Source organism: Apis florea, unplaced genomic scaffold (genome assembly GCF_048593485.1).
Source record: "Apis florea isolate Af1SG1 unplaced genomic scaffold, ASM4859348v1 contig_2201_pilon, whole genome shotgun sequence".
Lineage (NCBI taxonomy): Eukaryota > Metazoa > Arthropoda > Insecta > Hymenoptera > Apidae > Apis > Apis florea.
Window position 1 is genome coordinate 1067049 of NW_028256542.1, and position 27865 is coordinate 1094913.

The 27865-nt window shown below is 40.3% G+C and overlaps 1 protein-coding gene and 2 long non-coding RNA genes across 6 annotated transcripts in view; 1 reads left to right on the forward strand and 2 right to left on the reverse strand.

Moving 5' to 3' along the window:
- Nucleotides 1–20347, reverse strand: part of LOC147658518 (uncharacterized) — a 193540-nt gene extending 173193 nt beyond the window's left edge. The window contains exon 1 of the long non-coding RNA XR_015295148.1: nucleotides 20024–20347. This is a non-coding gene — a long non-coding RNA (uncharacterized LOC147658518). The remainder of the gene's footprint in view (nucleotides 1–20023) is intronic.
- The window catches only part of LOC100866411 (nucleolar protein 4-like), a 108447-nt gene that overhangs the window by 43085 nt on the left and 37497 nt on the right, over nucleotides 1–27865 (forward strand). For 3 of the 4 annotated variants that reach the window (XM_086917449.1, XM_086917450.1, XM_086917451.1), the window contains exons 2-3: nucleotides 13712–13766; nucleotides 23403–23630. In XM_086917449.1, the coding sequence (XP_086773575.1) occupies nucleotides 13712–13766; nucleotides 23403–23630 (283 nt within the window). The remainder of the gene's footprint in view (nucleotides 1–13711; nucleotides 13767–23402; nucleotides 23631–27865) is intronic. The other variant, XM_086917452.1, reaches the window with a different exon arrangement.
- Nucleotides 25902–27186, reverse strand: LOC147658519 (uncharacterized). Its single transcript, XR_015295180.1, has 2 exons — nucleotides 26736–27186; nucleotides 25902–26596 (listed from the first exon to the last, which is right to left on the reverse strand). It is a non-coding gene; the product is annotated as an uncharacterized LOC147658519 (long non-coding RNA).

The following is a 27865-nucleotide window of genomic DNA, read 5'->3' on the forward strand; positions in this document are numbered from 1 at the left end:
CTATAATTTCTGAATCGTGGAATTAGGATCGTTTCGTTAAACTTTAATCGAAAATCAATTTGTTCTCCAAATGCAATAATATCAAAATCGTCTACTTTTTTTTAACGATATTTTAAAAAAAAAAAAGAACATCACACTCAATTTAATTTCCTTCGCCATCGTGGTTTCGCAAGATATCTCAAAAACCACAACTTCCTTTCCTTGGATATCTCCTCCAAGGATTAATGCGCATTCGGATTTTAAAATTCCATCGCATTCTCCATTTTCAAAACCCCAAGATTTTTCTTTTTTCCTCTCAACCCCCTCGGTCCCTTTCTACACATGGTAACCACCTTTTCCACGGTTATTGTATTCCGCGCTCTTGTTTTCCGGTCCCCCTCCTCACCCCCCTCCCCCTCTCTGCCCCCGATCCTTCATTCTAACCGCGGTTGCCCAACCTTGCTCCGCTTTGTTCTCCCTTGCATTTCCTTGCTTCTTGCTTAATTGCGTCAATTTTTCGCTCTGTTTGCCCCCTCTGTCGCGCATTCTCAATTTTCATTTCTCATTTCCCCGATCGTACCACCCTCTCTTTCTCGCCGCTTCCCTTCCTCCTCCATTTTGATTCCTCGACATTCTTTCCCTTTTTTCCACTCTCTCTTCAATCCTTTTTCTCTCATCCCCTCCCTCACTCCTTCAAACTCTCTCAGACTACTACTATTTTCTTCCCCTACCTCGTTTCCTCTTCCCTTCCCTGGTCGCAGAAAGCCCTTTCTGCGTGTCTTTCTCCAGTGGAAGCCAGTGGAAGCTTCCTTTTCTAGGAAGGAAGGCGAGACAGGCCTCCTCGCGGAGCGTATATACGCGTCAAGTATAATATTCCCTTGGCAGGCCTCGGCTTTTCTCGCATGCGAGTTCGACTCGAGGCCCCTCGACGCTTGTGTCGAGCTCAGAGAGAGAGAGAGAGAGAGAGAGAGAAAAGTTTTCCTCGATGGGCAACGACGGATTTTCGACGTCGGCGGTGCACCGAAAAAGGGATTGCCTCTCACTAAGAACCAGGACACTCGGCGTTATTAAGCTTCGTATAAACTCTCTTTCGAAACACGGATATATTTATATATATATATATGTACGTGTATAAATATAGATAATCATACAGCGACAATCAGATATATAATTGAAGGTTTTGAAAGAAAAATTAGGATATAAATTATGCTTGGCCGTAACTCTTTCTCGGAAAGCTTCGGCAAAAGTCGGGTGTCGTCGGTTCGCGATCGTGGCCGAGTTTTGCCGAGTTTATCCGAAGCTAGACTATCCACTGTTAGCTTGAATGCGAAATCATATCCGAGTTTTCCCCATTCTTCTGAACGATTTGTGTATCTGTATATTAGTTTTAGCAGTTTTGCCTTTTCGACAGAGAGGGTTAATTCTTGTCGATCGGACGAATATAGTTAAATGTTGCCTTTCCGCTCCGCGCGGGACGTGATCGAATAAACGAGCGGGCTAATTTAATTTTCCCACAAATTAATCTCGACGCATCTATCCAACGCACCGCGACCACTCAGATGAACGATTACGAGCTCATCGCGCCGCTTCCATGCTAATTCCTAACCAGACGTATAATATTCTTATTAAACGCATCCGCGCGTAACACGACTACCTCGGTCGGCACCGTTGTTCCGCACACCTAATCCAGCCACGTTAATCGACATCATTTAAAAGCGGACACGAAGATGGAAGATGGTTTATATAATATAATATATATATATCTCGATGATTATCGGTTTTATCGCGATCGGGTTTCGTTCGGTTAATCTTTCGTCTCTTTGATTGGCACTGCACGCTCGCGCGTGCAGATTAGAAACAGGTAAAGAGGTAAGGTAACTTATCAGAATCGTGGTTTAATTAAAGAGTTAGTAGAGTAGAGAAAAAGAAGGGTTAAGCGGCGAATAATTGGAACGAAATTGGAATTATTGAATTTTCTTTTTGTCATAACGAAACACATTATACAAACGTTAATAATTAAGGTTAATCCAGAGTTGTCGAACGATCTAACTTGTACCTGTGAAATTAGAATTCTCTCTGATAGCTTATTCGAAGTGAAGATAATTTCGATGAAACATGCAATAAACGCGACAAATTGATAAAGAGACGATAACGTGGAAAGGATTCGAATAAACGTTCGTTCTCTTCCTATCTGTGATTGTAACTAATTTTAACGATTTTAAACCGATTTCTTTCCGATCCTTCCGTGCTTCATTTGCAGATGCGGACATACGAGCACGTCTCCTCTTCAGGTGTGTGAAGAATATTTTGTGGGAAAAATTGATGTAATTGAATAGCAGTGTTTAATTCGTTTCCCTTTGTATCGATTTAGCATTGAATAAGACCCGTTTGATTATACTCTACCTCCAAACTGTTCTTTTTTTATTACACAGATAAAACGTGTTATTCGTGGTACGGTACATCATTATTTACAATTCTCGCGTAAACGAGCCTTTATATGTATATGCGCAATTAAGTTGGTACATAAAATAGTGCAATCAGGTTCGTTTTACTCGATGACTCACAAGACACTTGCCGTGCGATCGACAAATCGGATTTGGAAGAATTTCGGACAAAAATTCCTTCTCCTTTTCTACTTTTTAAAAATTTTTTTATCTTTGCTTTTCATCTAACTAACTGTTATCTATCTTATTTTACATTCACCCCATTAATCTGTCCTTTTATTTTCGATCGTTATATATATAAAAAAAAAAAAAGAATCGAAGAATCACATTTATCAGAGGTGGAGAAACGATAAAAACTTCGGAATAAAAAATTCGAGGCGGACGTTTCATCGCGATCGAAGCGAAGGATCGTCCGATGACTCGCGGCTAAGAGGATCCCGACGATCGATATTAATCGGTTTACCGCATGTGTTTGAACGTTCCTCTTTCGTTTGGACTTCTCGTTAACGTCACCGTCGAATTCGTATCACGTGTTACGAATGGAGGAAGAGAGAGAGAGAGAGAGAGAAAAGTCGAAGAAGTTTAATTTTGAAATTTGAACTTCAAAAAGTCTTTATCTATATTTGTTAATTATTGTATTTTTTTCTTTCTTCATTCTGTATACGCTTTTTTTTTTTTAATTATTTTTGTAATTGCTTCATAATTAATTTATCATCACACGTAATGGAGATAATGTTATTGGTTCGGTGTATGGCGTGAGAGAAGTAAAATTTAATAATGGATGTTAGAAAAATGATGAAATTTTATTTTGAGAAAGTGAATGAAATTTTAAAAAAAAAAAATTTCTAGATAATAATTTATCATCGTATCGGTATATGTATATATGTAACATATATGTAAATATGTTACGAGATGAATTATTAATTAAATATTAATTAAGTGACAACGTAACAAGCTCGTGTTAAGATTGCGTGCATAAAATGTTGCGTGTATTAAATGGAAAATTAAGTTCAATGTTTACTTTGCACCGTGGTTAAGTGTAATTCGAATCAAGATCGAAAGTTTCGTTTAAACCTTATCGTTTCCCTCTGTTCCCTTAATTCACTTCAATTGATCTCATCTTTGCCCAATTTCCACTTAATCCATTTAATTTCATTCCGTACAAATTTTTTTTCACATCACGTCAATTCGATCTATGATATGAGTTTCAAGGGGATGATAATTATCCAGTAGAAGAATAAACAAAAAAAATCTGAAAGAAAAGATCCCGGAAATATGCTTGTTCTTTTCGTCGAGAATTTTCAACACGTTCAATTTATTTCAATTACGCGTGATCCAAAATTGGAAAAAATATCAGAAAGTTTCCAAGAACCAAATTATATTCGTCGCTTTATTTCTCAATAATTAAAATTACACACAAGATTAATTTTCAAAGATATACAATTCTTCGGAAGAAAAGAAAAGGGAAGAATTAATCAAAAAAAAAAAAATAATAATAATAATAATAATTTATCACCTCGAATGGAGGTCGAAAAAAAACAAAATATCCGAGAGAAGCGATAAAACGCATACTCCCTGCTCGTGGCGCGAGACGCGACTGAAGAGAAACGAATCGAACGCGTCTACGCGGCGGAAGCGGATAGAGTAGGGCGCGTGCTCGAAACGTTCTATTCTCTCTTCCTCTTTTTCGTACGTTCGCCTTCCCTCGTGGCCGAATGCCCACCCGATCAGATGATACCTCACGCACGAGCACGCCGCCGATACGGGTCTTGTCGATTGGCGTTCGATACGTGGGAGGGGGGTGTTTCCCCGAAAAAAAGAGAGAGAGAGAGAGAGAAAAAAAAGGGATTGGAAATATTCCATTGAACGCGAAAGTGAAGGGCGCTGAACGGAACACGATGGATGAGTTCTCCTCTCCCTTTTTCCACTTTTTCTTTTTCTCGCGTATCCTTTTGGATCTTTTTGAAATTTTCTTTTTTTTCTTCGTTCCCGAAGTTTTTAATCATCAAATTCGCTCGAAATTTTATACATTAATTATAACTTCTGCGAGTATATTTTATATTTTTGCCGAGGATGGACACAACAACTCTTTATTCTTAAACGAGGGGGAAAAAGGGAAAAAAATTTCTCAACAATGACGAACGAGTAACGAATCGCAAAAAAAAAAAAAAAAAAAAGAAGAAGAAGCGGAGATTAAATAAGCGAGCGAGGGAGAGAGAAAAGAAACTTATCCGGGCGAAGAATTCCATCAAACCGTGTCCGAGATATGGCTCGAAATAAAGAAAGAGAAAAACCGAAGAAAATGCCCGAACATAACGAACGAGGCGTGGAGATAAGTGAGCGGAGCAGCAGCATCTCGTAGCTGATGGCCTAATCATCGGGGCCAGGCTTGCCACGGCTTGGAAACGGCACGGAGGCGACGTCGGCCTGTTACTATATCAGGCGACAGGCGTGACGATATCGTAAAGTAACGTCGCTGTTTTCCCACCGGGCTGTCGTTGTATTTTCGAGCCGGCCTGCAGTTTATCCAGCACCAGTCACGGATGACAACGGTGCACAGCGGTGCCCGGTTGGCTACCTTACTTGACCCCCGCACAACGAGGGACAATTGGGTGTAACAGTCTCCCATTCGTTTGTCCGTCCGTCCATCCGTCGAGCATACGATGCTTCGTGCATGTATACGTGTATGTACGAGCCCGTGTTTCTCTGAATCCACGCCCGTGTAACACGTCCATTATGCCCGGGGTGCAGCCAACCTTGTTACACGCGTGTGACCCCCTTTTCCTTCTCTCTCTCTCTCTCTCTCTCACGCACACAGAATCACCCATTTTATTGGTTTAATTTTGAGAGTTTCGTATTTTCTTTTCTCTTTCTTTGTTGTTGGACGAACCTTTCGATTCTCGTACAACATAACGATTTAAGAGCGAACTTTTTGGACGAGATACATGTACTCGTTATTCCCCAAACGTACCCTCGGCTAATGTTAAGTAATTGGCGGGACACGTTAAGAGTCAATCCCGAGCGAGCACGATTAACATGCAAATACGCTCGCCATTAACGCTCGTACGAGAAGTAGTTTTTTTGAAAAGAGAAGAAAAATAATTCGGTCTCCTCTTCAACCGTATGGAAAATTTTCCCCTCCCGTTGGCTCGCCACCGCGCACGAAACGAATCGTTATCACCTGGGTGGCACGATTAACCGGCCGATCATCGACGCCTTCGTTCGATAACAGAACGATCGAATAGTAGTCTCCGTTTCCAGCCTGTTATTTTTCCGCGGACGGCCACCTCCCTCCGCCACGTCAAACATCTACGCGGAGAGTTGCTCGCCTCAGGCGTCGTCGCCATTCGCCTCCTCCTCCTCCTCCTCCTCCTCCTCCTCTCCTCTCCTCTCCTCTCCTCCTCCTTCTCCCCATCTCGGCCTTCCTTTTTTTTTGGGCCGCACACGTGTGAGGTTATCCCGGCGACGGTGACCCCGGTCGTCCTCCCCTCCCTGCCCGCACGCCCCCCCCTTCTCCTCCTCCTCCTCCTCCTCCTCCTCCTCCTCCCCTTCCCGCCAAGAATCAGAAGAGCTCCGACGATCATCACGGATCCCCCTGACGCAACCTGAACAAGCTCCGGAGCATTCGTTCCCGATGACGTCACGCGACCAGCGCCCTCTCCTCGACCCCCCTCCCCCTTTCTCTCCTCGTCTCGTTTGCGAGACGAATACGTTTGCCACGAAACGGGCGCAAGACGCTCGGTATCCTTGGACTGGGCGGAGATACGAGTGGATACGCGAGTGAAGCGTTCGAAGTTTTTTTTTCTTTTTTTTTTTTTTTTTCCCCTCTCTTCTTCTTCTTCTTCTTCTTCTTCTTTTAGGTTAGGTCCTTCTCCGTGGAAATGGGCGTTCTTAGTACGAGGGGGGGGGGGTTTATACGAGACGATTCGAAATTTTTTTTTTTTTTTACAGAATATTTTATAGGAAGAGGAGACACGTTTCGATTTACAAGAAACAAATTGTGACAAATTGTCACCTCTTTCGTATGTAACAATGAAAAATAGTACGATACGATAGATGTGAGAAGACAATTCATCGAGGTGCAGTTATTTATATCTGAATTCGAAGAATTCAGAATTTCGGTGTAAAACTGAAGTGTAAAAAAAAAAGAAAAAAAAAAAAAAGAGAAGAAGAGAAATTAGAGAATTTACACATCTCAAGGTTCGAGAGAGAAAAAAAAGAAACGATATATTATTTTCTTACGTAATAAAATGTGAATATTCGTAAGAGAAATATCCGAGTCATCGTAGTAGGTATACACGATATAAATTTTATTACGTAAGAAGAAGAATAATAAATTAGGCGTTACGCGTTTCCTAATTTTTTAACGCAAAGGATCGATCGTTATGTCTGTGTGTGTGTGTGTGTGTATATATATATACGTGTTATACATCGTATAAATACTTGCATCTTCTTCTGGCTGGATGGAAACGTTGGAAACAGGCCACACTTTTTGCCTCGTGCGCAACACTCGGTGATGGGTTGCAGGTGTGTCCTCTTGGACTCCTCTTCCCCCTTTCCGGAGGTTGCAACATGGCGCTGGCGAAACGTTTCTCGGTTTTCGAAAGGGACCGTTAGAGGATGCAGGTCGGTTTTGTCTTGTTTAGAGAAAGAAGCGACTCGTTCGTGGATGATTCATTCTCCTTTGGTTTATAGGTGGTGCACAACACCGTAGAGAGAATCGAACGGCGTCGTGTGAAATAACTTCGGCTTCTTGGTTCGCCTTCCATTTATTTTTCGAGATCAAATTATCCCATTGTCGTTTCGAAAGTATTTCGTATCGAGTTATTTTTAACTCGGTTCGAATACGATTTTATTTAAGAAACTCGACGAAATCGATCGATTTCGATCAAAAACTTTCTTAAATTCTTTTCTAGCAATTGATTTGACTAACTTGACCAAATAACGCCGCCGTATCGAATGAGAACGCTGAAAACAACACAACGCCACAACGAAAACATTATCTTTCGAACGAAAGAGACAAAGAGATGGTCGACGAGGATGGGCGCAACAATGGGCGATAAAAATCGGTCGAATCGTGGAAAGAGAAACGCGCAAGGGCGTGAGCCTGGTTGACTTTGTGAGGTAATTACCAGTGACCTTGAGACCCGTTCACCGTACGAGTAGCCGTGTATTTATAGGCCGTCGGATTTGGTAGGCAAATGAGCCGAAATTGAGAGGCGCTCGCCGTGCATTCGGTGGGACAAGGATGGAGCGCGAGAGAGGAAGATAGGTGCTTCACCCCAGTCAAAACACACGGCCCTGAAATCACCGGTAGGCCACGATCATTCGCCCATTATCCACGGCGAGCTAAATCAAACCGGTCCACCGATTCTCTTCTAATGGTCGGTCCAATTTCTTTTATCCTCGATACGGGAGTGGCTGTACTCGAGATGCAAACCGTGCGACCTTCCTTGAACGATTTACGAGCGGACCGCGCTGTGTGAACGCCTGGCGTTCGAGGAGAGAGGTGCGGTCTCGTGGATATTGACCATTAATCATGTATTCCATCGAGGCATAACGTATTCAATCCGAATCATCGTCATCGTAATATACTACTTTTCGCGAAATTATTACAAAGGAAAAGATTGGCGAGGCTAACGCAACGTTAAAATATCCTGGTTAACGAGGACAAGATCCATAAGATCAATCCTCGTCTTGCAAACAGTCAATCGATCGTTCCAATAAAAAAGAGTGTGCAGCCAGCCGGGCAGAGCTCGGCCGTCGCGTGACTTCGGCGCGCAATTCATCGCCGTCCATCTTTAGCGAGCGCGCCGAAGACAAAAGACAATCGTCCGTGGCGATCTCGCGCCAGCGTGTCCGGCCCCGCCGCTGATTGGTCGGACACCGGCTACTGGACCCGGTTGACCCCTAACCCCGGCAAACTCGCTCGGCTTTTATCGTCTGGAATTGCCGTGTTGGTGGCGAGTTGGTACAACACGAGGCGCGCGAGCGGGTGAACGCACACGAGGCGCGCTTTATGGCCGCGTATCCGCACGGTGGGAGCGGAATTCTGTGCTGAGCGACAAACAATTGCCGCCAAGTGGCTTAATTGCAGCCAACTAAACAAACGTTCCAACCGTATCTCCCTGGACGCGCGCAGCTCCCTCTGTGCCCCTGGCGGCAGGCAACTCGCCCCTGCCAGCAGGCAATTTCTCCGTTCTTATATATAGGCCGGGTTCCAGGCCGCCACGGTGGATAATTCCTCGTGGATGTCCACTTCGTTGCGCTTTCTTTCTTTCTTTCTTGCCCTGTTTTTCCTTTTTCGTGTTCTCTCGATGTTTCTTCCACGTTTTTTTTTTTTTTTTTAGTCTCTTTGCACGAGAGTCGGGGACGAGAAGAAGAAGCTCACGCTTATGAGAATCGCGAGGCCAAGTTATTACGCGCCGTGACGCGTTTGTCACCTCGTTAATGAAGACGAGAAATACAGATGTTGGGCTGAGAACCGGTACGTTAGCGTGAGCCGAGCAAAAGAGATTGCTGCGCGTCATCCTGTCGTATATAGGTATCTCTTATTTGGCTTTAACGGGGGATCGTTATATCGGAATCAACTGGTTTTTTTTTTTCCTTCTTCTTCTTCTTCTTCTTCTTCTTCTTCTTCTTTTTATACAAGAGTGATTTAAACAAACGGGTCAACGTTTCGCGTATGCGTCGTTCTCGTCAGTTTATCTAGCTGGTGATACGGTTCGTCACACAGTTTGCACAGTGATGAAGCAATTGTCACCGACGCGAGAGGGAGTCAACTGGTAGCGTGAACTTGGTGGTTTCTCTTCTTCTTATTGTTTTCCCTTTTTTTCTTTTCTTTCGGCGTTGCATCCTGGCCGGAATTTCGCCTTGCTACTTCGTTAGTTAGTGTCAACATATTTAAGACAACAGACAAATCTCACTCTGAACATCCTGAAGATCCTTTCGTTGCTCTTATCGTTCCACCAAAATCTGAATAACAATTAAACGCGTCCCATTTCCAAACAGAGGAAAATATTCTCGATCGAGCAAAAAGCCGCGAAATCGTTACGGCCAATCTCGTAGCTTGAACGAGCCATAAATCATGGAAGGGACAGGGTATCCTGAGGTCACAGGTACTAATGAACAATGTCCTCTGGGTTTCTCTCTCTCCGCCGGCCGTCTATCTTCTCTCTTTCGCCCCGTCTCACCTACGCACGGGCCGCCCCACTTCCGCCGGATGTACCCTGATAAATGGGAATCTCGGCGAGCGCGCGGCCAGTCGGCCGTATACACCTACGACAGAGCGCACCGCGCCGAATGAGAAACGAGCCGGGAGCGGTGCTCGTCTTCGAGGCCGGCAACAAGAAGAAGAAGAAGAAGAAGGGAGGGAGGGAGGGAGAAAAATGAGGGGGGAGAGAGGAGGCCACACACCGGCCGCAGAAGGAAGCGTCGAGTTAACCGATTTCACCGAGACGCTTCCACTCGATAAAGCAAGCTTTTGGGATTACATTTAGATGTCGCGAAATGGCAATCCTGTTTTTTAAAAATTTTTAACAAAGATCGTTTAAGTAGTGATTTTGTGGATGATTTAAATTTAATTTTATTATGGCTATTCTGATCGATAGGTGGAAATTTTGAAATTGACAATCGTGGAAATTATTTCGTGAGATCGATAGTTAAGAAAAGAATTTCTTCCCCTTCTAAAAATAAAACTCGCACCGCTACGATTCCCAACCCTTCGATATCGAGTTAATTATAATCACGGTAGAGAATCGATTATTCGAACCCCGTCTTTGGGACCAATTATAACAATTACATATTTTGCGAAATAATCAAATACATTACATATTTCGAACTCGAGCAACTGCTCCTCCTCCCTGTTTGCTCAAGTATAATTTCAAGTATAATCTTTATAGTTGTAAACATAAGCTTCGTTTCGATTTTCCAAACCATCATAATTAACGATCCATTGCGTTTCTAATCACACACACACACACACACACACATACATATATATCCTTTCTTATCAAGAACGTGTATGAATAAATTGATAGCTGCTCGATTTCTTAACGCTTCGATTCCAATTACGAAAATAGAAGAATGGGGGGGGGGGGGGGAATGGACGACGGATTTTCTTGGTTAAAAATCGTCCCGTCGGATGCCGACGAATTTTAATCGCGGGAAGATTGAAATCGATTTTAAATTCTAAAAACGGATTGCTCTCGTTGGAAAGTCGGATCGGTCGACCGGTTATGCTTATCGGTGATAGCGGACGAGAGAAAAAGAAAAAAAAAGGAAAATATTCGCCTCGGATTATTTGATTTACAGTATTTGATTGCCGGCCTGGTTAATCTGGGTATAAGTAAAAACGGTAATGGGGGATGATTATTGGCTTCTTTATTTTGCATACGAGAATCGATCCTCCGAGGATACGATCGGTAATTTTCGTCGATTTTCCGAATGTGTAATTATTCAAAAATTTTTAACGATAATTGCAAAAAAAAAAAATATATATATAAAGTAATAAATGGCAAAGCAAAATTATTTACGTTTCACACGAGATGCTTAATAATAAATATACGCGCCATCTAACGAGCCTAACACGTATTCACTTAGATATCTCATAAAGTGTATCGAATTAAATATCCATCTAGCATTCGCTTATTTTTAATTCCTCGAATTTGAATGAAAATTCGAATTCGATAACGATCGAGCTTACGTTTGAACATTGAGAAAGGCGAGGTTGTAACGAAACTTTCGCCGACGCTGGCGCCACCTGGCGGATCCGGAAACGAACAACCGGTGTAAATACCGGTCGCAACTACGTACCGGGACTTTATTAAATTCTTAATGAAAGAATTCTTAAAATAACCCGTGCATCTCGACTTGTGTCGGCCAATAAATTCCACCGATTATTAAAAGGCAGGCTGCCGCGTGGTGGGCAAGCTTTCCTTCGATCATGAGTGGAATGCGCGGGAGGATTGTAACGGTAGAATCCTCTCCTCGGACGAGTGGCGATTCCTCTTCTCGGAACCGATGACAGAAACGATGTCGCGATTTCTCAGGAACGGGCTCGAGGAAACTCGAACACGATGTAAAATCATCGCCCCCCCCCCTCGTTTTCTCAAAGGAAGCTATTCGTGTCAATGATCCTTCCCTCTCCTTTCTTTTCTTTTTTTTTTCTTTTTTTTTTTATTCTTCCGTTTCACGCTTTCCCCCCTCCCCGTCTCTCAAGGAGCATTGCGCAATTCACGCGATACTAGGCAGGCGGAAAGATTTATCGCGCGCCGGTATCCGGTATATGGGTTAATGGATTCACCTTTTATTCGCGATTCACCATCAATTCGCCCATGGTTAATATATATATACACACACGCGTACTTTACGTTTAATTGTTTCGTTCGTTCTCCTCTCGAACACGATCTTACTAAGATCGTGGAAAGGAGGATTAACGAAACGACTATGGATTACGACTATGGATAAAGCGAATCTTTTCGAAAAGGAAAGAGTAAATTAATTTTGAAATTTCGCTTTTTCGACAATGGCGTGTTACATCAGCGTGCGTGTTTTTGCAAGCGCGGTATGCAACGGTCGTCCTCCACAACACCGGCGCGGACAAAATTGCGGCCTGTATCAATTGGCCGTGCTCCCCGCGCGGCGCGTACACCGGTCGACCTTCTGCAGTTGCAACACGAGACCTGACACAGATAGGAGAGCCGCGGGTCCCTGCCGGCCAGGCCTGTGCGCGCCTTGCGAAACCTCGAGCGCTCGCCTCGTTTCGTTCGCCTGGGTGACGAGGAAGGGACCGATGGTGTCACGATCGTTCCCTGGGATCGGAAAGGAGAGGAGAAAATCTAATTTTTTTTTCGATCGAGTTCGATACGGGGTTTTTCTTGTCGCGAACCACGCTTATCCAGTTCGAGTGGATGGTTCTTTAAATAATACCATCATCATCCACGGGGATTATCCACCGCTAATAATCGTAGGAGCGCGTTATTCAATATACACGTCGAAGACCTGTATCTGCCTTCCTGTCCTGTATGCGGACAAGCAAGCACAGTTCTTTAAATACACAACTGTATACGTTACTTGAAATAATCGTTTGTCAATATGCATAGATCGTTCCTTAAATACCGTAGACAACACTTATCCCCACCGTGATATCATCACTCCAGACATTAGTACCATCATTCGAATTATTTAACCAACAACAATTATATGCAGTTACGTGTATCATTCGTTTAACCAACAACGATATTTTTATCCCTTTCTCCAGCACGTTTACCTTACGCCGCGAATCATCTAAATCGCGTCATTCATCCGCTTTTACGATTTTTCCCTCCCCCAAGCGCAGCCTATCGATCCGAGATTCTCTACGTGCCTCGATCTCCCACGGCACGTCGCCGAGCCGAGGCGTAAGTAATTTGCGTTCGGACGAACCGCAAGCCGCCGCCAGCTCTCGATCCGGGACAATAAAGTCCACGGCCGTTCCGTGGGTGTACGGAAAGTACGGCTGTGTCGGTGCGTTTCGAGCGTGGCGCAATCGCGGACGAAGACAATCGCGATTCCGTGAAACGCAAGAGGCTCGGCTTCTCTTCGCCGATTTTTCATCTCAACTTTCGACGATTTCGAGTGTCCCGAGCGGGGAATCCGAATTTTCCCAATTTTCTCGTCCATTATGTGGAGTGGAGTGTCCTTTTTTTTTTTTTTTTTGAATTTATTTATAGGAAATTTTAAAAGGTATAGGAAAAGGTATTTGTATATTGGAGGAGAGGAAAAACGTTATCGAGGGGATATTATCGAGGTGGTTAATAATTGGCGTTTAAGCGAGAGATATCGTTCAAGTAGAAGGGTGGTGGTTCTTGAATCCGCCGCCAGATGTCTGATCACCAACTGTTACTTTCCCGCTTCCATCTTTTGGAAAAAAAGAGGATAAATAAATAAATTTCGAAAACTGTTTCTCTTCGCTCGCCGAATTCACTATTTTATCTCGCTGCTACCGTGAGTGGTAAAACGTGCTCGAGTGCAATAAATATTATATAAATTTTTTTTCACCAAGTACGGGGGGCGTTGAAATAGTGAATACGCTTTATATTTCCTCGTCGCGTCCTCTCTTATTAAGAATTACGGTGATGGTGGTGGTGGCGGCGGCGGCGGTGGTGCGAAAAGCACGTGGGGGGAGGGGGGGGGCGTTTGTGGGGAAAAAAGTTGAAAAGCTCTTTTGCACCTCTCGCGCGAGAAAATCGTTCGACAAGTGGCGGTGGTTGCACTGGCGCTAACGACGCGTTTGCATCTTGTTGCAGGAAAACATCTCGACCCCGGAGCCAGCCGACATATCCGAGGAGGATCACTACTCGAGTAAGCAAAACCTTTCATTACTCGTACACACACACACACACATACGCGCGCACGCACACGCACACTCGTGGACCTTGTTGTTCTTCCATTCGTGTCGGAGGCGATCGCGGCCCGCGACGTTTTTTCATGTCACGCTCCTACTTATATACGCGCACCGCGTTACGAGCACGTAGAAAAATTGATTTGACGGTGACGCGTAAAGACTTTTTGCCAAAGAATTCTCCGCTCTGATTAATCGATTGCAATAATCTCTTTTAAGTTTTGTTTTTCATATCAAAGTATGTATACATATATTTAACGTTAAAATTGTTCGATATTTCGTTCGAGATGCGAGTCTCAAATATTTTTGGTATAAATGGTTAATGATCTAGTGACAATTTCTTGGTAACCCCTAGATATTCAGGAGCTGGGATTAATTTCGTAGAGGAACGTAGAATTTGAACGATTTTTTCGTATTTCAAGGATTTGCAAATTTCGAAATGTTATTTCACATTGGAAAGTTTCTAAAATATTAATAATCGTGATATACGATCGGAAAGGAAAAAATTTCGTGGAGATTTTATTAAATTTCCGAACATGTACATGTTTCGTAATATTAGAATAGATATCAGTTTAATGCATGTATTTCGTATTTAATTTCACCGTATCGAAATCACGCATCATTAAATGATAAAAGAAAAAAAAAAAATACTTATTTTTTAGAAAATTGTTCAACGCAAAAATCGAACAAGTATAAAGATGCTATTCCACGCATCCTCCACCATACCATACCCAAACTTCTATACATCTTTCCTCCTATTACGAGTATTTTTCCACTTTGAAAATACTTCTTAAAAGAAGCCCAATAATATTGCAATACCCAAGATCGATGTGATACGCGTTTGAAAAAAAAGGACCACACCTCTCCTAACTATTGTCTTATTCTCTCGAACGAAACGCCCCTCTAGCCCCTCTCACCCCCATGAAACCAGCGACAAATTAAACCATTCTTACAAAGATCGACGAACTCTAGCCAGAGAGACGACGAATCGTTCAATTTGACGTTCGTTGTCCCCTTGCACGGGGTCAGGTCGGCGTCCATTTCGAGAATCTGACCCAAATCGTGCACGATGGTGGCGTCGCGTTTCTGCATTATTGAACAGGCTGAATGATTTAGACGTCACGCCGTTCCCCGTCACCCGCCAACTTTATCCGGCTGCTAATAAATCTCTCCTTCTCTCCCCCTCTCCCTCCCCCCTTCTCTATCTCTCTCTCCCCTCCTCCCTCCCGCCCGGTGCTTTCGTTCTGCCGCGACACGAGTACCCTTCTACGTGTCACTGCTAATTCTCCCGCTCGAACGAATCGACGCTGGAACTGGAGGGAAATCTCGAGTGCGGCGAGATACTCAGCCGATCATGGCTTCGTGATACGATCATGGGAGGGGGGGGAGGGAGGGGGAGTGGAGAGATATCGATCCTCCATGGGCGCTTCGACTCACCCGTGACTCACTTTGTCCAGGTCTTCTCGACTTTTTTTCCTTTTTCCTTTTAATTTTTTCTTTCTTCACGTCGACCGTTTTTTTTTTTTTTTTTACGCGAGGTTGCGCGATTCACGATTGAAAGAAAATTGTAGGAAAGGAGCAATTTGGTCAATGATTCGTTTCAATATTTATTTATTTTTTTATTTTTTTGACGGTGTTTTTGACGTTTCACTTTGCTTTATCGGTGACGGCGTCGTATTAGACTCGTGCAATTTTCTAGGAAATCGTAAAACGGAGGATGATTACTAATCCTGTGATTAATTCGTTTATTGGGGCCAAACTACTGAACTACTGAAGGGATGATTATCGATATAAAGGAAGTAACAACAATTGGATCTTGTTAACATTCTTTGAAAAGGGAAAAGAAAAGAGCGTTCACAAATCTCGGGCACGAGTTCTTCTTATAGTATCGGGTAAAAAAAAAAAAAAAAAAAAGAGAAAATTCAGATATCGAATGTTACACCAGACTCGTTAATGCAAAAAGCAAAGAGACTTTTCTGACGCGTATATATCCTCGAGGGTTTAGCACCTGAGGTTGGCCGAGGTGTCAGTTTCGTACAATCCGGGTAAACGATATCTCCAGCCAGTGTGTGAAACGCGGTTTTAGGTGAAAGAAAGGCGTGGCCACATCGTTTATTCACGTACACGCGTCACGCAGGGTGGCTTTAAAATTCTCTTCCCAACGCACGAATTCCGATCATTGTTGGTGGAAAACTTGTGTACACGAGCACGCAGAGCGGGGGGAAGGGGAGGGGGGGGGAAGGGAAGAGGGAGGGTATAATTGAAGATATCGCATCGAATCGCAGCCAGAGATTTCTTTTCAACCAAGGTGCGCGCGAGAGAGGAAATTTTAATCCGTCCTAAAAAAAAGGTTATGCGACGACGTTATGCCCAAGAATCACGTATGTAAATCTATACGTGTATGGATGGGTATATCTTTGAAGTTCTCCATTAATTCAAGCAATCTTTTTTTTTTTTTTTTTTTTTTTTTTCCCCTTTTCTTTTTTTCTCAACGGCGTTCCTCAAAGGTTTGCATGAATATACAAGATATAACGGCAATAACGATGGTTCAATCTTGCATCGACTCTCTCTCTCTCTCTCTCTCTCTCTCTCTCTCTCTCTCTCTCTCTCTCTCTCTCTCTCTCTCTCTCTCTCTCTCTCTCTCTCTCTCTCGTCCCTTTTCCCCGTTAAAAAAAAAAGCTAAGTCCAAACTCTCCGGAATAATCTTTCTCCTCCTCTTTCTTTCTTTCTTTCTTTTTTTCTTTGGCGCCGAGTTTCATTTCCTAGGGGAGGTCGAGATTGGGTGGTTTAAAACGCCAAAGGGCAGGGTGGGGATGAATTTTAAAAAATTAAAAAATCGAGGAAATCGTGGTAGTAGAAATTCAGATGGCCACGATTTGGAGATCTCTTAATATTATTAATTTACGAAATAATATTATATTCATAATCGAATGAAATTTGGCAGATTAATATCACTCGTGTGATACAAATTATACGTGTGGCAAAAAGATCGAAAGTAATTTTGAAAATATTTTATTTGTATAACAAAAAAAAAAAAGAAAGAAATTTGATCGATCGATCCTGTACAAGTGTTTCGAAGAGGGGTTAATTTGAAGAGAAAGGACATTTCACGTGCACCGATTTATTATTATATGCCTAACCCTTTCAGGTATAGATTGTTTTTTATGCCACGCATCAATATCGACAGATTATTTAAAGGGGTTGGGGTTGTTCGTAGCTTGAATACGCTTTTACTCTATTTATATAGACATAATGAAAAAAAAAAAAAAAAAAATAAATAAATTAAAATAAAAGTAATCGTTTCAGTATTTTAAATAATAAATATGTACATCGCGTTTTATCGATGTTGCATTTAACAATACAACGTGTAATAATTTCGAAGTTTCTTTTTCTTTTTCCACGAGTGAATAATAAAACAGAAAACACCGTTCACGCAGAGAAAGACTGAAGAGATACTTAAGTGCACGTGTACTCGAACAGTTCGAAATCGATTCTCTCGAAAACGAAGCCTTATGCCTTATTCGTGGATGTACACTGTCACTACGAGTGCATTCCGTATGAAGATCATCGTATATTCGATGCAAAACGCACTCGGCTATTGGCAATTCGCTCTTCTATTCATTGTACTCTTCAAGTACTCGTTCGTTTTATTAAATTAATCTCTATAAACTGTTTTTTCGAAATTGTTTAAGAAAAAAAAAAAGCTCGCTTGAATTATTCTATCTAATCTTCTGGTATCGATATAATATACGTTTCATTGCACAGAATCGTACAAGGAAATATCTCTAGTGAAGAAGTCGTGATGAATTTTTTATTTATTTATTTATTTTTCGATGGAAAGTGAAATCTTTAAAATGTAAAAATTTGTAAAGTTTCGTACGCTTTATCAATTATCGAGATTATAAAAATAAAGATAAAAAGCTGATCAGATAGAACAACTAGTGACATCTAGATAAGAAGAGTGTACTATTTTTGGAACGGTGCTAATTGCAATATTCTTGTTGCACGACATACTGATATATATATAATTCTCCACGATTCAAACACGTACTTTGTTATGACTAATAAAGTATACAAAAAAAAAAAAAATTCTTAGATATTTCTTAATAATTTTCTTATTTAGAAAAATTTATCAATATCGAATATGTTAAAAGTTAATTTCTTCTAAAAATTGTTCTCCTGTTAATTACATTGTGACATAATGAAATTTATAATTTACTAGATTTCTATCACGCCAAAAAAATCAATGACACGAACGATCAATCTTCCACGAATATATTAAAAAAAAAAAAAAAAAAAAAGCAACGTAGGTAAAAGTGAGCCGATTCGTACTCGTCACGAGTGTGCAACGTATTTATTAGCATGTACCGACACTTCAACCTCGTAATCTCGTTACCGCGGTCTCTTACATAAAAGAAATGCACTGGTGCGCGATGACGTTGGCTCGCGGTTCCAAGAAACGACCGATTAATCAAACGTGGATCTTCGCACCCATACTGTCCTCCTTCGATGATCCCAAGGCATTTCGATCGAATGAAATTGTTCGTTAACTATCCCGTAAGAGTTATAATATTCTACGCGATATTACACGCGATGCGATAAAAACATTTAACCTAACCTCTATCGAAGCGTCGCATTTTTCTTGCTTCTGCTTTGAATTGAAATCTTATTTTCGCTTATAAGTTTCGAAGTTCTTGATATTTAAGAATTGGAAATTCTGTCTTTTTCTTTTTTCCCCCTTTGTATCGAAACTCTTAATTTAATATAATCTAACCTAATCAAGCGTTGCGTTTCTCTTGTTTTCGTTTACGTTGGATCGAGAATATAGAAATAGGTTGATTTTTTTTTTTTAAAGCGAATAGAAAATATGAAAACAGATGGATAATATGCATAAATAAACACGTGGAATTGATAAAAATCCGTAAAATCGAAAATTATTCCGATGAGCAAACGTTTTTTACGTCGAATATTTTAGGTTATCTTCTTGTCGAAAATAAATTGTGTCTTGTATACCGAGATTCGAAATTTGCGCTTCAGGGATCTCTTCAGGCCTCGTTAACCACATCCAAACTTTACTTTGGTGTTCTAAGTTTGCAACATTAACTGACGTGCATGACGACTAAAAAGATGATCAAATTCCAAGACAATGTTAGGATGGTACGTGAACTTTGCGTTAATAAAAGCTCAGAATGATATTTATTGACAGTGACGGAATGTCTAAAACGAGGAACCGAATGAATTTTCATGCTTTTTCGATTATTTTTGGAACAAAGTTTATCAGAAACTACGGAGAATCGAGTAGTAATCGTATAATAATATAATAATTGAGTATATCACTATTTGAATTTATAATTAATTTGTATATTTTAATAATTAAAAAAATAATGTAAAAAAAGAATTTTTTATCATTTGTTAATCGATTAATTATAAAATATTAAAAAAGTTTCATAGTGTTCTATTAATCAGTGAGATTTAAAAATTCTAGTGTAGCGTAATCGTGTATATATTATATAGAAAAGATTATGGATTTCATTAATAATTAAATTAAATAATATAATGAAACGACGTTACGAGTTTCCACACTTTGAATAGAGCCTTGTTGATTACTTGATTTAGCATATAGTATTTTTTATTTGGAACATTTCATCGTACGTAATTGTATTCAATTTCGTTTTTACACACAATGACTTTCTTTAATAAAAGGAACAGGAAACACGATGGATTCATGAATCGGATTAATTGTATTTATAATTTCATTATGGGTTAATTAAACGTAATTGCGTTTGAGATATTTGTATGGTTACAATTTTATTAATTATGATATGTATTTAATATACGAAATACGAATCCCTCGTTTTATGAATTTTATAACACTCTTAAAAATTTAACATATTCAAATTTAATTGGTGAAAAAAAGAAAGAGCATATTAACATTCAAATATTTTTAATTTGTATATTTAGTTGCACTAACAAGGAAATATCGGTAAAAGTTAAACGTCAATTTTATACACGACAATCAAACCTAACCTAAACCACTCCTCTTATTCCTTCTATTTAAAATCGTTTAAATTTAGTGAGAAAATAGTTTAAATAAAAGTTATATTTCTAAAGGATTATAAATCTATGGAAAGAATGAATAAAGAATACGACAGAATTCTCAAATAACCTAAAATTCTCGAAAGTTGATACGACGATACGAAATTTTATTATTACTCACCAATCTTCGATGTTTTCTTATTTCATAGTACAATTATTTTGCATTTTAACTCGATTAATAATCCCTCACTGATAAACTATTCGTTCACTTAACTACAAATAGAATTTTTTTACTCGTTTCACGTGTCACCATATACTGCGCAATACCGTTTTAACGAGTAACACTGATCGTCCAAATCTCGATACGCGTATCTATCGATTGTTACCCGAGTTCGACTATCGAAGCGAAGTAAATAATTTCACGGTTGGCTCGATGTAGTCTCGCCGCTCCAAAAAATTCCTTCAACGAGAAATTATCGATGGAACTTGTTGCGAGTAAATTCGCCTTCGGACGCGAGAGAAATCTTTATCCACGCGAGACGGCGAGAGATCGATAATCGAGCGCGTGCACGGCTCGTATTCATCGGCCATGAGGTTTTAATTGACACTCAACTGTCGCGTTTCTCCGTCACGTTTCATCACGTTTTAGTGTTTCATTTTTATTCGTTTATTCTTTTTTTCTTTTCTTGATTTTTGTTGATTGAAGAATAAAGGAAATGAGCGTGGAAATTTCATAAGAATTGTGTTTGGTGTTTTTTTCATTGTTCGATACATCTAAGGATGAACAAGGTTAGAATTATTAAAAATTATTTCTACATATTCTAATTTTATGATTAAGAATTTTTTATTACATTTTATTCTCATAATTTAAAATTTTTGTAAATATATATGAAGATACTAGTAAATGATATGAAATTAAAATATATGCAATTGTATTTTAAATAATAAGATGAAAATGAATGAGATGTATGAAATTTTGTGAGATATATTGAGTGTATAACGTACGTTAGAACACACTATTACATACTATAAAGGTATTAAAAATTCTAATGAGACTTTTAATGAGACTTTAGCATTTGATATAAATTTACTTGCTCGTATTTCTTTTTTTTTTTTTGATAAATATATATTATAACCTGTCAAAATCATTCATCTTTTTTTCATACATCAATTTTTCTAAAATATTAAATTTCCTCTGTTATCACATATCATACCAAATACGTATCATCTAATCATATTAAAACTTTTTTTTTAGAAAAATTAATACCAAAATTTAAGGCTAAATTTTTTTCTCTTTTAAATTTAATATTATTTCCTCTACAATCAAATTTCCCTACAAACTTTTATCACGCGTAATCGACTATTTTACGCGTCACGAAATCCGAATTCCAAAACTACAATTCCTCTCGAAAATCCAATCGAAAACAGTCGAACACACACACGCACGCACAAAAAAAAAGAGAAAAACAAAAGAGAAAAGAAAAAATAAAAGTCACGCGTGAAATTGCTCGGAATCATACGCATTGTTCTGAGAGCAAAAATATTCCACGAAACGCCTTCGCTGTTCGTCCAAACACAACACGGTCGTTCTTTGTTCGCGACTGAAAACGAACTCTCGCGCGTTTGTACGTGTACTACGTCCGTGTATACAAACGCGCGCGTACCTGTTGGATGTCGATCGAATGAAAATCCTGAAAACGCGGCACAGTTCGTGCGCGATCGGTGACGAAACTGTTAACGTGGCTTGATTTTCGCGCGAATGAGCTCGAGAATTCGTCGTATGCCGGAGAATTTCGATGGTTAGGACCTGTTGCGCACGTTGAAACACGTTCGATGGGGAAACACGGGGGGGAGGGAGGGGGAGAGGAGGGTGCACCGTCGATCGACCGAGAAACGAATCGACCTAGACGCCGCCAAGGAATTCTCGAGTGAGAAAGACTTTGTTAAATACTTAACACGTTCCGCTGCTAATAGGATTTTCATTACCTGCGATGCTGTGTATACTGGGTGAGCCACGAAAACGGGATACACGTTTTGCATACTTTGGACTGGTCGTGAAACACAGAATATTTTTTGGAAATTATATTTTAAGAATTTTCATGATTTTTCAACATTGTTGGTTAATTTTAATTTTCGAAATATTTGCAAACAAACGATGGTTGTTAATCAAAATCGAATATTTGTGTCAGCAACAGAGCTTAGACGTTCTTTCTTTGTTATAGTGGAAATAAAATTTATTAAATCATTCATAAGTAACGAGTAAATAAATAAATTGTGTTAAAGATAAAGAGTAATAAAATATTGCTCTGTGATTATAGAACAAATTATATTTTTAGAGAAGAATTACATTGCTCGTGTAATCGTTGATAACCATTATCAAGAGCGCGCAAAATGAACGAGTTATCGATTACGGAATCATTGGTTGTTTTCGTTGAAAATAATTCATCGAGGAATTTCTTTCTTTTTTCTTATTGTTAACTTTTAATAATCTGCTTCTCATTCAATTTATTAGAACAATAATCTCGAAACGAATATCTTAACCATTGAGATTTGCAACTTTATTAATATTCCATCAATTTGTAACATTCATATCATTCTATAATATATAAGTAGGTTGTACGTATTTTAAATAATCTCTATTTGTTAAAAAATAAGCAAATCTCGATTTAAAATTCATTTCATTTTTCTAAACCACTTTCCTATGCCACTTTTCTTTTTCTTTATCGCTAATCATTCATTAACGAAAGAAAATTTATTCACACTATCATGAAATTTGTTTTCAATCGATACACTTGTTGAAAACCATTCATCTAATCCAAGCACAAAGATATTTTTATAGATATCACAAAATAACAAAGAGAAATTATATTTCCCGATTAATAAATTTTATTATTATTTACTATTAACAATACAACAGTATGATTTCATTTCAAAACAATTTCGTTCAAGCATCACTAAACACCACTACAATTCCTAAATATATTCCTAAGGTGTTCGGCTTCAAAAATTTGTGCAAAAATTTAAGGAGTGACACTTTAGACAATAAAATATCGCGAAAATCAAGAACAAAAAAAAAAAAAAATTGCATTCGAGGCTTCGTATTCGAGTCAAACGAAGTCGAAAATGCAATTATTTTATTCTTGATTTTTGCTCGAAGAATCACCTCCCAAAATTTTGAAACACCCGTATAATGTCTTCTTCTTTTTTTTGTTTTACAATATCCTATCTAGCATTTTTGTTTCTTTTACAACTTGGATCGAAACAGTCTTTAGGTCCCTTGTGTTTTTCTTTGTACGAATATAAAATTCTAATAATTCACAAAAAAAAAAAAAAAAAAACAGTTTTCACATGCGCTAGAGCTCGAAATACTGGATAGGATATTTCAAGTCAAGGAAGATAGCACACGTTACGTAAATAAACGTACTCTACTCTATGTGCTTGCGAGCGTGTTTAACACCAGAGTGGTCGTTAAAGAGATCAGACTCACCCCCCACCACCATCGGCACCAACCACCGTGTTAATCATGCCCTGAGACCAATTGGCACTTTTAATTTCGGCAGGCGCGCTCATGAAAGACGCGGATAAGCTGAAGCTGATGCTGCTCGCGTGGAATTATAATCTTCAACAGCAGGCTCAGGCTCAGGCCCAGGCCCAGGCGCAGGCCGCCAACGCGGCCCTCTCGCCAAATAACTCCTCGACAACCACGGCCACCACCGTTGGCACACCTGTCACCAGTCAATCGGCCATATCCACGGCAAACAACACCATTAACAACTCCACACTTACAGGTAAACACCTTATTTCATCGACCGTGAACGAACCGTGAGCTTCCAATCGTTTTTCCAATTCGTTTTTTTCTTTCTCTCTCTCTCTCTCTCTCTCTGTCTCTCTTTTTTTTAATAAAAGAAAAAGGGGGAAAAATTTTCTTGGAAGAGAGAGCGCGCAGGATTTTTTCGTTTCTATTTGCTTGAAAAGAAAAAGAAAAAAGAAAGAAAAAGAAAAAGATCGGTTGCTTCAACGTTGGTTGGAGACTCGAAGTTTTTGGGATTATGGAAGTCCGATATTCAGTTTTTTTTTATCGCTTCTCTTCGTCTTTGGGATGAGGCGACCTTCGATTATTTTAGCATGAACGGAGGAAATTGGTTTTATCGGTTGGGTACAATATTTTCTTAGCATTATTATTGTTGTTACATGTTTCTTCCTTTTTTTATATGTACATATAATTTTGAATAAAATTAATCAAATTAGATGGGAGCTAAGTGTCGAATAAGATTAAACTGGTCGTAGTGCAAAAATTGGAGAAGTTCGATACGATTCGAATTATTTGTACAAGGAAGAACAGAATAAATGTCGGAGCATGCGAGTTATCCGAAGAGATAAGGATCAGAAGAAAAGTACGATTTAATTCCAGTTCGATGACGGAATCCTGATCTGAAAAGGATCCCGCTATGGCCGCGCGTAAACACGGAGACTTCAATGCTCGAGTTTCGCGTCCTTCTGCGGCGGCCGGTGAATTGCAGGTTTCGCGGGGCCAAGGTGTACCGGGTATTTAGCTCGCGCGAGTTTTGTCGTGGTTTACGGTTGACTAATGGATTGTCGTTCCGTGACGTGCAGCGCAGGAAATGGAGACTGGTAAAGAGTCCTTCTTTGGCCCGTGAAATCGACCGCTTTCGAACTCTGCTTCTCCCCTTTAATCGAACGCGATTAAACGCCGCTAATTAATCGCTTCGCTCATTCGTCATCTCGCCTACTCTCTTTGTGTGCGGAGAAATTTGATTTCTTTTTTTTTTTTTTTTTTTCGAATTCATACACGAAATGCTCCATTTTGAATTGAAATGAAATTATAAACGGTAGATACAGGAATCGAGTTTTGTTTCGAGAAAAAAAAAAGGGGGGGGAGGGGAACGCGTTAAGACGAGATTGATAGATTGATTAGACTCCATATTGTTGGGAACGATCGTCAGCGCCGCCTTGCGCAATAATCTCTTAACTAGTAATAAATTGACAAGTTATTAAGTTTCTATCTTATTATTATTAGCTTTACACTGTAACAATTTTCTGACAAATATTTATGATTTATGATTCTCTTATAAAGCATTATTCGTTTCGTTATAAAATTCGGAATGGCAAAATTAATTAGCAAGGATGACATTAATCCTGACGATCCCCATAACTCGAATCCCCTCAAATTGAATATTACGCAGCAAATTTTTCCTCGTAAAATTTTTACTTTCACGTTAAACTTTTATTACACCTAATGAATGTCAAGTTTGAAAGAAATTCTTCCGGGGAAAGTCTAAAGAAAAAAATCTTCAAGAAAGTCGAAAATTCTTATTTAATCAAATTTAAGAAATTACCCCTCCAATTGCAACGTTTCCTCCTCGACGCGGACACGAAAGAATTATCGACCAAGCGTAAACATACAGAAACGAATATTTCTTTCGATTCACGCGTATTCGGTTCGTAGAAACACGGCCGAGTGATTCGTAGTTCTCGCAAATCCCTATCGTCGTTCCACGAGAACAGGAACAAATCGCGGATATCCGGCAACTCAGGGATACTTGGAGATATAGAAACGGTGTGAAAGAGAGAGAGAGAGAGAGAGGGAATGGCTCGAGGATTGAAATCGTTCATTCGGATATTTTTCGCGCTGGAAATGTGTCGTTTCATCGTACGATGGAGTTGATCGATTAATATTGGAAATATGTTGCGAAGACTCGTGAGATTAACCGGATTCGATCGGTGTGATGTTTCATGCTGGATTATTTCGAGAATTCTCGACGCCAATCGTGGCGAATTCGAATGAAAGAGATAATGTGTCTTTTTTTTTTTTTTCGAAATTGTTCATCGAAATTAATTTTTTCCCCCTTTCGTTATCTATGCGATTTCGATAGAATTTTAGCTCTGTTCTTCCTTCCTTTTTTTTTTTTTTTTTTTTTTTTTAATAACCATAAAGAATCTGCGATTAAAATATTCCTTCCACATTATTTCATTCTCAAGCTGTACTAAAAACTGTAAAATTTTGCGCGGCGATTTGGATTAATTGAATTATATATAAATAATTGTCAATCAGTTTATTATTTATCGAATAATATATAATTATACACAGCCAGCTTAACGAGGCAACGCGTTATTTTATCTTTCTCGGATAGAATTATTAATTTTCGTGTAAAAATTCGTGTCTAACGTGTTTTTAACGCGCGATAAATTTCAAAAAAAAGGAAAAAAAAAGGAAAGAGAAAAAATCACGATAATTTTACGTTTATTACATATTATGGAACATAATTTCTATCCGAGCGCGCGTTGCATACGCGGCGTGTGTATTTTCTTAAATGACGCCCGTTCGATGAATATCCAGTTATTTCAAGCGCTCGGTTAGGTGAGCAACCATTCCTTATCTCCCATTCAAGGTGGCAAGTATTGATACAACAACCTGTGGTACAAGCGTTAAAAAACCCATTCGGATACTTTGCCGTGTACACACATAGCGATCTTATCACATCAAAACATCGGATACCCGGTTTTCTTCTTACACCGCAAGAAGAATGGATCGATTCAGCCAATTCACTCCTATTCCCACCTATGTCGAATTAGACATTGAACTCGAAATGCATGCCCCTTTCTCTTTTCCCATCACGATCGAAGCAACGATTCCTCCTCTTCTCGTCCTTATTTAGGAATCAAGTGTATCTCCAACGACAATACAACTCGGCTCCTGTTAACAGATCCTGATTAATCAATCTCCTCTTCTCCCCTGAAAAGAAAAGAAAAAACAAAATCATACAATCAAAATAATCCACCAGTAGCCCTCCTCCGCCATAGCGAAAGGGTTAAATCATCATCATCATCACCACCACCACCACCACCCACACCGTACACGTCGAAACACGTACGAGAGAGGAGCCTCCTTCTCCTTTCTCCTTTTTCGTCGACCACTCCCGGACCGGGTTCAGTTAGGCGAGGTTGCGGAAGGATAATTCACCGTTGCCCTCTCCCCACTCCTCCTCCCATCCCCTCCCCTCCCCGTATCCGGCGGCGGCGGCCGTTTCGCGAAACTGGTTTCGAACCGGGTCCTCCGGTGTTGTCTCGGACCAGGCCGTTGCGTAACGAACCAGCCCGACCAACACGCGATGGTACGCGGACAAAGCCGAAGGATCGTCTCCTCCTCCCCACCACCGCCGCTCGCGCCTATTCCCCCCACCGGCCGCCTCGTAACAAGCGGCTACGATGACCACAGAGCGCTGTGCGCGGATCGTGCGTTCCAAGGGACTCGCAACGCGACTCTCGTGTCCCCGGACGCGCGTTTCGCAAATCGATTTCGCGATAAACACGCGCGGCGGCGGCGGCCGCCGCCGCTTTACGATCGCCGCGGAAAATTTGCCGGGGAAAATGGCCGACGATATTTTATACCGGTTTACCGGTGTTCCGCCCCACCACTCTCTCTCTCTCTCTCTCTCTCTCGTTCTCTCTCTTTGTTCTTCGTCCTCCTGTGTCGTGTTCTGGCGTTTCCAGCGCCACAGGTTTGGAACACCGGGGGTGTGTGTTAATTGAAATGTTTATTCGGGGAAAGGAGAGGGGAGTTGATTTTTTTTTCACAGAGGATGGAAATTTTTAAGCTGCTTTTGATTTTCCACTCCTCTGTTTAGGAGGGAATGAGAGTAGTATTTCGATAGTTTGAACTCGTTTGAACTCTTTTTTTATCGTGTAATAATAAGCGGACGATGATCCTTCGTTTCAACGCGAAATGAAAATTGAGGAATTAGCGTGGAAAAAGTTGATCGGAACGGTATCCTGTGTACGAGGCGCGGCCACCGTGAATAAAGCCATTAACGGTGGATAGAATTCGAAAACGGTAGCCGGGGAGATAAATCATTTTTTGTATCCCAATAAAACATCTCTTGGAGGAACGATATATCTTGCGGGTGAATTCTTTCCAAGAAAGCTTCTCCCTCTCGTCTTGACGTCGAAGGAACAACTCGAGAGAGGACGGGGAATAAATCTTCGTCCCGTCATCGCGCGTACG